Consider the following 10475-nt stretch of genomic DNA (forward strand, 5'->3'; position numbering starts at 1 on the left):
ACACACACACACACACACACACCTCTCTGTCTCCCTGTTTGCAGATGTGAATGAGTGTGAGGACAGTGGGTCGTGTCCTGGTCAGAAGTGTGTGAACACTGAAGGATCCTACAGCTGTGTGGACTGTCAGCAGGGATATCACATAGTGAATGGAGTCTGTACAGGTCTGGACACACACACACACACACACACACACACACACACACACATTCAGCAGCACGTTCAAAAACGATGAGAACTGGGTTCAAAGTTCTGGTCCAGCCATACCACACATATAAGAAACACATTCATTCACAGCCTGCTACCCTAACAGAACTAATGACACCTGTCATTTGTGTGTGTGTGTGTGTGTGTGTGTAGATGTAGACGAGTGTGTGCAGCACTCACAGTGTCCTGGTCAGCGGTGTGTGAACACAGTGGGGTCGTACCACTGTGTGTCCTGTCAGCCTGGATACAGCGTCAGAGCCGGTTCCAGCTCCTGCCAAGGTGACACACACACACACAACACACACATACACATTCAGTAGTACATTGATTAAATAAGGTGATTAGTAAAGTGAATCTCCTCTTCTGATCTACGCACAGATGTAGACGAATGCAACACCCCCGGTGTGTGTGAGGCTGAGGGAGTGTGTGTAAACACCATCGGCTCCTACAGGTGTGACTGTCCACCTGGGTATCGGAGCACAGGTCTGGGGAGAAAATGTAGAGGTTAGTGTTCTACACATATTGAGGTGAAGAGTGTGAGGCTCTGGGCTTCACTCCAGTTTACAGTCAGTGATTTATTCTGTGTGTGTGTGTGTGTGTGTGTTGTCCTTTGTTGTTAACGAGTGCCTAGAGGGGGATTTCTGTTTCTCTGGCGGTGAGTGCGTGAACACACCTGGATCTTACACGTGTGTGTGTTCTCAGGGATTCACACTGAACGACAACAGGACGTCGTGCCTGGGTGAGTGTACTGTCATTACAGAGGAACATTCACGATGACGACACGTAGTAATGATGTCCCCCCTACTTCCTGTGTCTTCTGTAGTGTGTCCTCAGAGCTAACACAAGCCTCTCTGTGTCGCTAACTTTACTCCACTTATGTTTCCTGACTAATTATTGACAGGCACCTTTAGAGCAGGTAACTACAAACTACTCCTCAAAGGGCCGTGTGGCTGCAGGTTGTTGTTCCAACCAACCAAGAGCACACAGTTTGACCAATCAGGTGTCTGAAGACTGAGATCAGTTGATTAAATGTTTCAGATGTGTGCTGCTGCTGCTGCTGCTGCTGCTGCTGCTGCTGCTTGGCCACCCCTGCCCCAGAGTGTGTCTAAATCAGTGGTCCTTAACTTACAGCACACAAACCACTGGCTGTACTTGGGCTCCCTCTGGTGGTACATGGGGACTCAGATGTTATTTCAAACTGCTTCAGCCAACAATAGAGGTTGTTTAAAGAGGTTGTCTCCACACTGACACAGTCAACGGGAGAATCAATGGGAAAGACAGGAGTGGACAACAGTGAGCCAGTCTGTGTGTGTGTAGTCTCAGTAATGTCTAAAAGTACAAGTTGTAGTACTACTTCATTCACTGATCTGAATAGTGTAGGTTTGAGCTGCTGGGTCTAGTTTTGATCAGACTGGTGGGACCGGTACACACAGGTATTTGGTCCACATCTCCCTCAGTCCAGTGATGGAGCAGTGACTCACACTGGCTGGAGTTCTGTTTGGAGAACTGTTCTCTGGCTCTGACTCAGTTCATATATTCTGCAGTCAGAACCAGAACAAATATTAATGTTTTGTGTGAGTGCGTGTGTTTGTATGCAGTAGCAACAGCTACTTGGTTGACAGTTGTGTGGTTGTGTTGTAGTTACAGCAGTTTTACTCTGCAGAGCCATAAACATCAGCGACACTCAGTCAGAAACACACTGAGCTCACTGTTCACGGCTGGTTCTACTTCAGGAGATGATGTAATTCTGATGTCATGTTTGGCCTGCTTGATGAGTGTGTGTGTGTGTTACATGTAATGGCCCTCCCCCCTCTCTGTCTCTCACTCTCACTCTCTCATTTTAGATGTAGATGAATGCTCAAAGTTGCGTGTGTGTTTGGACGGACGCTGCGTGAATACACCTGGATCTTTCCACTGTGACTGTCAGTCTGGCTTCACCGCCAACCCTGAGAAGACCACCTGCCTCGGTACACACACACACACACACACACACACCTTACCTCAATTGATGTTCAATTCAGTACAGTACTTCTTCAACAAAATGTTGTGAAGTACTTTTTACATTGAAATAAAAGATTTATGTAAAAACTAATTAGTCGTGGCCGCGAGGTGGTGAGGTGGTGAGGTGGTGAGTGCTCTTGCCTTACATCAAGAAAAGCCCTGCTGGGATTCATGGTAATAATCTGACTCCTGTCCAGATGTCGATGAGTGCGTCCAGTCTCATGGGTCAGTCTGTGGGTCACAGCGTTGTGAAAACACCATTGGGTCCTACCGCTGCCTCACTTCCTGTGAGCCTGGATACCAGGCCACAGAGACAGGAAGTTGTGCTGGTGAGTTCAAGTACCTTTAGTTAATACAGTTTTAATTTGACTTTAAAAATGAGCAGAAGCATCTCCTCACTCTTAGACATCAACGAGTGTGTCAACAAGACAGTGTGTGGTGACCACGCCTTCTGTCAGAACGTGATCGGGACGTACATGTGTGTGTGTGACCAGGGCTTCACCTCCACACCTGATGGAAAGTCCTGCGTGGGTACGTCACTGTACTGTGGAACAAACAAATAGGAGTTTAAATTCACGTTCAAGTTTGAAACACCTAAATACATAAACAACACAACGCCCCCTTCTGGCAGCCACCACTTTTTCTAGCAGTCCCTGTCTGTCTTTGTCTCTTAGATGAGGACGAGTGTGAGTCGCTGCAGGGTGTGTGTGGCTCTGCCCGGTGTGAGAATGTGGAAGGATCCTTCATGTGTGAATGTGACCAGGGAGAGTTCGAGCCCACCACCAGGAGGTGTGTCAGCACTGCACGACCAGGTCAGACACACACACACACACACACACACAGGCAGTACAAGATACCTTATAAATGAAGTCAACTCATGAAGATTTCTTCTTCTCCTGCAGAACATGTGGCTCCCAGATACCCCTCTTCATCTGCTACATCCTCCTCTTCGTCCTCCTCCTCCTCCTCCAACACTGGTGTGGTTGGTTTTGATCCTAAACACCCCCCACTTCCTCCAGCTCGTCCCGGTGAACTCAGGGAGTGCTACTATAACCTGGCAGAGCGAGGAACCTGCAACCTGCTGGCCACCAACACCAGCCAGCAGGAGTGCTGCTGCACTGTGGGCGAGGCCTGGGGGCTGGGCTGTCAGTACCACACCTGCCCGTCACCTGACACAGGTGAGTCCACTCACTGTTGGTTCACTGATATCCAGCCATTTGATCCTACCCAGGGGTCACAGGTCAGCGGGGTGTTGATGAGGGTGGGGTCTCCAGTCACATGGAGGAATGAACAACCATTCACACCATCCACTTAGCTTAAAAGGCTTGTTCTACCCACTCCTCCACCGTGTTGCCCAGTCACATTAGTATTCATGATTCTGATTTAATGTTAGTTTAAAAAAGAGTTCATGTTGTTACTGCAGGTTTTCACTCACTAAATACCAACCAGTGTCTCTTGTGTCTGCAGCTGAGTTCCTGTCACTGTGTCCCAATGGGAGAGGATACATTATTACAGGACCAGGAGCCTTCAGCTACAGAGGTGCACACACACACACACACACACACACACACACACACGGCTTATCAATAACACATCTAGGGCAGTGGTGGATTAGTGGTTAAGGAAGCGGACTTGGGTCCAGAAGGTTTCAGGTTTGAGTCCACCAGCTGCCAAGTTACCACTGAGGTGCTCTGAGCATGGCTCCGTCCCCACTCACTGCTCCCACTGTTCACTTTGGTGATGGGTTAAATGCAGAGGTCACATTTGGTGGTGTGCAGTGTCACAATGACAGGGAGTTCACTTTCTTCTTCTCCTCTGACGCTGACAGATGTGGACGAATGTAAACGTTTCCATCCTGAGGTGTGTAAGAATGGAGTGTGTGTCAACAACATCCCCGGATACAACTGCTACTGCTCCAGTGGTTATGTTTATAACAGCACCCTGCTGGAGTGTGTTGGTATGACACACACACACACACACGCACACACACACAGACAGCTTGGTGATCAGGGCTGACACTCCAAATTTCAAGGTTAACCAGTTCATATCAAATCAACTGAATGAGCTGTTTCTCATTAATTACATTTATGAATTTTGAATTTTACATTTGTTATATAATGTTAACTTTATAAATGTATACATACATCTCATTATTTGCCTCTTCATTGTCAGATCATGATGAGTGTGAGGAGGAGACCTGTGTGGGTGGAGCCTGTGTGAACACGGTTGGCTCGTATTACTGCAGCTGTCCACCTCCACTGGTGTTGGACGACACCCAGAGGAACTGTGTCAACTCCTCCCACCTGACTGTGGGTAAGGCATCCATCCTCCTTCTTCACCTTTGTCTTCCACTCACTTCTGTCCGTCTCTGCTCACAGTCGTCTTCTTGTGTTCTGCAGATGAGAACCTGTCCATGTGCTGGCAGCATGTGTCAGCTGACCTAATGTGTCAGAGTCCACTGATTGGAGCCCAGGTCACCTTCACTGACTGCTGCTGTCTGTATGGTGAAGGCTGGGGGATGGAGTGTGCCCTCTGTCCTGCCACCGACTCTGGTAATAACAAACAAAGAAAACAAAACCAAACAAACATGTGGCTCAGACCACAGCAGGCAGGAGAGCCATGTATTGGATACAACCTCCCTTCACTAAAGACAACAAACATCAATGCTCCTCAGTGGTTCAGTTTCATTTTATGAGATTTGAAAAAACACTTTTTCCCCTTCACCTCTCAGGCGACTACGCCTACCTGTGCAGCTCCTACCATCCTCCTCACTCACCTGGATTTCCAGATTCTTCAGAAACAGATACAGGAGTGAGACCGGGTCGACGAGGATCCAGCTGTATGATCTGACCTGTCAATTTGTTCTTATTTTTTTAATCCCCATTTACTCCACTTATTCCTACTTCTCTTTCTGCGCTGCTCCTCAGCTCCTCCTCGTTTCCCTCCCTTCTTTCCAGATTCCTTCCCCACTGCTCCGGATTATGAAGACTACTCTCCAGCAGGGGGCAATCCTCCAGCCAGAGCCTTTCTTGAGCCTGATTACAAGTGAGACAAAGCAGTCATGCACCCTCATCACTGAACACCATCACCTTAACTCTTAACCTTGACTCACCCGTTGATCCCCAGCACTGGCTTCTTCACGGAGGGAGACTACAGCCCCCCTGATGGTACTCAACCTAGACCGCCATCTTTCCGCATCCCTCCTGACCCCCGTAGTGAGGCAGGGTTTGGTGCCCAACCTCTTCCACCACTGAGGCCTGATGGTCCTCCTCTCAGCCTCGCACCATTGCCTGTGGCTCCATATGAGGGGAGTAGGGAGGAGGAGGATGATGAGGAAACATGGAGGCCACTGTTTCCTCCTTTCTCTGAAAGAAGCAGAGGAGGAGCAGGAGTTGGAGCCCCAAGGAGAGTGTATGAACGTGAGTGTTCAGGTTTGGGATTTTCAGAAGGTCAGGCTGTAGGACACACGTCTTAAAGGTGCAGTGGGTTAGATCCAGGTGTGTTTACACTGAAACTCTTGTGTTGTCAGTGCTCCCAGAATCAGCTTTTCTTATTTGGGGGGAGCATGTCCTCCTCTGTGTCACCTGTTGTGATGTGAAGGGTACTTAAATGTGACATGAAACCTCAGCACTAGTTGATGTTACACAGTTTAACATGTGACATCAGAGCAGTTGCAGTTGATACTTAAATCAGTCAATCAGTCAGTGGGTGGAGCCTGACACATGTCCATCACACAACTCTCTGTATTGTCCCGTCTTCCAGGACCCGTCTATGCAGGTCTGAGCACAGCAGAGGATTGTGGGATACTGCACGGCTGTGAGAACGGCAGGTGTATCCGTGTTGCTGAAGGTTACACCTGTGACTGCTATCCTGGCTACGAACTGGACATGACCTCTATGACCTGCATAGGTATGAAGAATCAGTCAGAAGTAAACTGCTGTCTTTTGACCTCAGAGTTGACCCTGACTCACAGTGTGATGAAGCTTTTACTATCACTTCAAACTGCTGTTTGGAATGTGACTAACATGTCCGTGTGTGCGTGTGTTTGCAGACATAAACGAGTGTGAGGACAGAGTCAGGTTGGAGTTCCCGTGTGTGAACGCCCGCTGCGTGAACACCGACGGCTCTTTCCGCTGCATCTGTAGGCGAGGATACGTCATGTCCCGCAGACTGAACCACTGTGTGGCAGCGTAGACTGGACCAGACTGAACCATCACAACTGTTTGAACTGGTCCTAACATTTAGAGACTGGACTAGATGATGACTGAATACAGTGGCTTTTCACTTCGGTTCAGATTTGACTAAATATCCTCGACCAGGATCCAGGCCCAGTCCCATTTCACCCCCGTCCCTGAGACTTACCCGGAGAAGTCTTCTACAATCAGGTGGAAAGTGTCTCCTTTCATTCTAAAGTGTAGGGAGAAGGTAAGAGTTTTAGACTGACATGAGACAACAAGAGAAGGAACTGTCAACTAAAGTCAATGTTCATCTCTACAAACCTGTTGACATTCTGCTGTAGACCACAGGAAAACCTTCATACCAAACAGTGACCTCAGGTCAGACTATATCCTTACAGACCAGTGGACGAGAGGCAGCAAAAAACATGACAAAATAAAAAGACAGGATTAATAATTAATATTAAATCTAATAAAAATAAATCAGAGCTCACACTGATTCTTAAGAAAAACTAAATCATGCTTATTCCTTTTTTCTCCGTGGGCTAGTACCAAATGACCCACGATCTGGTGTTGGTCCAGGGCCCAGTATTTGGGCTCCTGTGATGTCAGTTTTTCTGATGGGTCAAAATGAGAGAAATCAAAAATGTATAATTAAAAGTTAATATTGATGTTTGTAGTTAGTATTGACATCACTCAGGTGTCACTTTTCTTACTGATGATGTTTCTGATTAAGGTTTTTTTTATAGAAAAGAATTCAATTCTGTAGAGATGGATTGTTGCCACAGAACCCTGTGACACCGCTTCAGGGAGAGAGGAATCAGAAGAGGAAAGACAAATGGAACTGGGCCACCATGTACTGGACAAACAAAGTAGACTGCACTGAACTGAGCATGAAGACTGTCACTGGTCTGTCGGAGACAAGACAGTGAGTTAAACCAAGATCAGAACATCAGAGAATCAAATCAACGTCCTCTGATTTTTTATTCAGGCCTAAAGACTTCAGGTCAAAGGTTCCAGTCACGATCGATGTGCTGTAAACAGAAATCCTTACTGTACCTACTGTGTGTGAAACCTTGTGTTGTTCATGTTCACTGTGTTCCGTCCCTTGTCTATCTAACACTGCAGCAACCACAGCTCACTGACCCCAACTTTAAAAGACAGACACAAACATTGTTTTAAAATTGACCTGTCACTCATTCTAAAGTAATGATTGTACTGAATCATTCATTCATCATTCATTCATCTTCCACTTCAACCTTTTTAGTTGCTGGAGCACAGACAACCCTAGCAATAATCAGGTGTGGTTACACCCTGGAACATGGTCTGTACCAGGACTGTTGAACCTAACGTTAGCTACAGGACTGTTGAACCTAACGTTAGCTACAGGACTGTTGAACCTAACGTTAGCTACAGGACTGTTGCAACAACTAATGTCAGTTGTTTAAAGCTCGTTCTCTCGTTTTTCTTCTGATACAGTATTTATATCAGAAGAAAGACACAGGTAGAGTTCCATTTGAGTTGGATTACTAGACAAACTAATCAACATTGTGACTCCACCCATGTAAAAAGATATGAATAGAAATGAATATAATGAATAGAATTTCTGCTCTTCTGACACCTGTGTGTAATGTAAAAACCGTTAAATAATCATCACAATTTAATTTTTACTTTTTGGTTTTTAATGTTTAATGTTTTCTTCTACCCATAATGCATTTGTGAGTTTGCTGGTATATGTTATGTAAATAGTAACAAAGTAAATCCAAACAAATGAAATGTGTTGTATTTGTTTAAACTTTATTTTGTAGTAATGAGCTGCCTCCACCTTCTTGGATGGATGCGCACACACACAGTTTCTGCGCAATTTTGTTGTCATGTACTCCTTTTTTAAATTGTTGTTTACAAGATGGAAACTGAAAATAAATTTGCACATATCTCCTAAGTACGGCTATTGTGTTGTATGTTAACCACTGGCTCTGCTCCTGCAACAACGAAGTGAAGGATTCCAAATAATTCATAAAAAAAAAAAACAGAAGACAAGAAGACAGAGAACTTTAACTTTAACTGAAATTATCATTATCAACTAGACTGTGGTAATTTTCATTTCAAAATAAATCATCTTTGACATTAATTATCTATAAAATTAAAATAATAATGCATTGTTTAATTCTCCTTAGGGACCTGGTACTGGTCCAGGCCTCCTCAAACCAGCAGAACTACTTCACTTTCATCAAGACCAACGTGTAAATCAGAATCCATGCATAAACACTCTGAGGTTCTAAAGTATTTAAATATATATTATTTAACAATTATAAAGCTGTTCCCCAACCATATCACCCAGCAGCCTCTGCTCCACCACTGTGAGTCAGCGACCCAGTTCTGATGCAGGTATGTGGGTCAGGTGATGAATCCAGACTTAGTGAGTTTATCTCAGATTATCTTACTGTAGATGGCAGCTCTACTGGGTGAAGTATTAATATGTGTAGAGAACTTCTAAAATATGAAAAACTCCAACAGTTTAGCCTAAAAAAAACGGATGAACTGACAACACGCCTGAGAACAACACCTGAACAGAACAGTCTTTGTTCTTGTTGTCATTACTAGTGAAGACCCAAATGGAAAAAAAGTCAAATGACTAAATACTTAGATTCTTGTGGCACTTTGGCCCAGAGGCAATGTCTCTGTCCTTGGTGTGGAACCCACCTCCTGGGCAAGATTGAATCCTGGTTACGGCGGTTGGTACCTTCAAGAGGGGCCGGTGTGGTGCAGTGTGATTTGGGTGGCGGTCATGGAGACTGCTGCCCCAGCGACCTGGTAACAGATAAGGAGATGAAGATGGATGGATGGACTTAGATCCTTAAATTCTATTAAAAAAACAAAACACAATTTGACAGGTAGTCTAATGATCAGGATGACTGGGTGTGGGTGTGGTTGTGGTGCAGTGGTGCAGCGTGCCACTACAAATATAGTAATAAAAAAGTGAACAGTGTTAAACAGGTGCAGCGTGCCACTACAATAATAAAAAAGTGAACAGTGTTAAACAGTGGTCAACATTAGACTGTCATGGTAACACTGTGTCTGGTTTTCCATTTTTCCACTTCTGTGTTTGTTCATTGTGTGGCTGAGAGCAGCTGCAGCTCTGAGAAGAAAAAACTGTTCAATGACATTTTGTCAATCATTCAATTTCCATCTGAAGTTTTAAAAGAACTTTAATCTACACCTTCAGACACAACTGTATTTGATAAAAACTTTCAGCTCTGAAAACTCATCCTCCTCCTCCTTCTCACCATCATCATCATCATCATCAACACAGTCAGCGAAGCTGTGACCTACATCTGCCACTGTCTAAATCAATCCAGATGACAGGGGAAGAAGAGTAGGTCAATCCCATGTTCTGACCAATGGTGCTGCACAATGATTGGCTGATCCAACAGTCCCCGCCTCCTCTATGTTATGAGACAGGGATCAGATAAATGAGACAGAGCATCAAGTTCATCCAACCTTTCTTTCAAGGCTACGTCCAGTCAGTCTTTTTAAACATTATTATTTTTTAGCTCCTCCTTTTTTATTGGACTTTTTTTCTGACTGAGCTGGAGCAGAACCTTTGGAACACCACTGAGGAACCAGAGCACCATGGAACTGAAGAACTTGGACTTAGAGTGCAGTTCACAGCAGCAGTGAGATACATGCACACACACTGTTCCTCCCTTAGATCATATTTGTGGATCTGACTGATGAAAATCTTTTCTCCTCCTCCTCTTCAGCCTCCCTGTCTCCTCCTACTGCTCTCCCACTAATGAGTCTCACCTCACACCTGTGGACATCACAGCCACCTTCAGGTCTCCATACCCAGGCTTCCTCCCCTGTGACCAGATCACCTCCTTCTCCTCCTCCTCTTTTTCCTTTAACTCCAGCATCTTCTTTCGTGGAGCTCCGGTGCCTGACTCTCCATCAGAAACTGATTCCAGCAGTGGAGGAGGTTCAGAGGTGTCACCTGCTGACTTGTTTTCAGTTCAGGTGAGGTTTTCACATGTATCGTTTTAATCACTGGGTAAAGAAGAGGAAACAAGTTTTAAAAACAATGTTCCTGCT

At 45.4% G+C, this 10475-nt stretch overlaps 2 protein-coding genes across 3 annotated transcripts in view; both read left to right on the forward strand.

The window, feature by feature from the left end:
- The window catches only part of ltbp4 (latent transforming growth factor beta binding protein 4), a 31599-nt gene extending 23274 nt beyond the window's left edge, over nt 1-8325 (forward strand). Inside the window, exons 23-37 of one of the 2 annotated variants that reach the window (XM_025054863.1) lie at nt 45-164; nt 361-486; nt 586-711; nt 2614-2739; nt 2883-3020; nt 3111-3386; nt 3676-3747; nt 4037-4165; nt 4381-4521; nt 4608-4760; nt 4940-5047; nt 5136-5253; nt 5335-5627; nt 5971-6117; nt 6260-8325. In XM_025054863.1, coding sequence (XP_024910631.1) covers nt 45-164; nt 361-486; nt 586-711; nt 2614-2739; nt 2883-3020; nt 3111-3386; nt 3676-3747; nt 4037-4165; nt 4381-4521; nt 4608-4760; nt 4940-5047; nt 5136-5253; nt 5335-5627; nt 5971-6117; nt 6260-6402 — 2216 coding nt within the window. In that variant the 3' untranslated portion in view covers nt 6403-8325. The remainder of the gene's footprint in view (nt 1-44; nt 165-360; nt 487-585; nt 712-2613; nt 2740-2882; nt 3021-3110; nt 3387-3675; nt 3748-4036; nt 4166-4380; nt 4522-4607; nt 4761-4939; nt 5048-5135; nt 5254-5334; nt 5628-5970; nt 6118-6259) is intronic. The other variant, XM_025054864.1, reaches the window with a different exon arrangement.
- Nucleotides 8326-10121: 1796 nt separating this feature from the next.
- Nucleotides 10122-10475, forward strand: part of LOC103378383 (steroid hormone receptor ERR1-like) — a gene marked incomplete at its 5' end in the record, with an annotated part of 3335 nt that continues 2981 nt past the window's right edge. The window contains one exon of the mRNA XM_025055246.1: nt 10122-10400. Within this exon, the coding sequence (XP_024911014.1) occupies nt 10122-10400 (279 nt within the window). The remainder of the gene's footprint in view (nt 10401-10475) is intronic.

Source organism: Cynoglossus semilaevis, chromosome 4 (assembly GCF_000523025.1).
Source record: "Cynoglossus semilaevis isolate Cse_v1.0 chromosome 4, Cse_v1.0, whole genome shotgun sequence".
NCBI lineage: Eukaryota > Metazoa > Chordata > Actinopteri > Pleuronectiformes > Cynoglossidae > Cynoglossus > Cynoglossus semilaevis.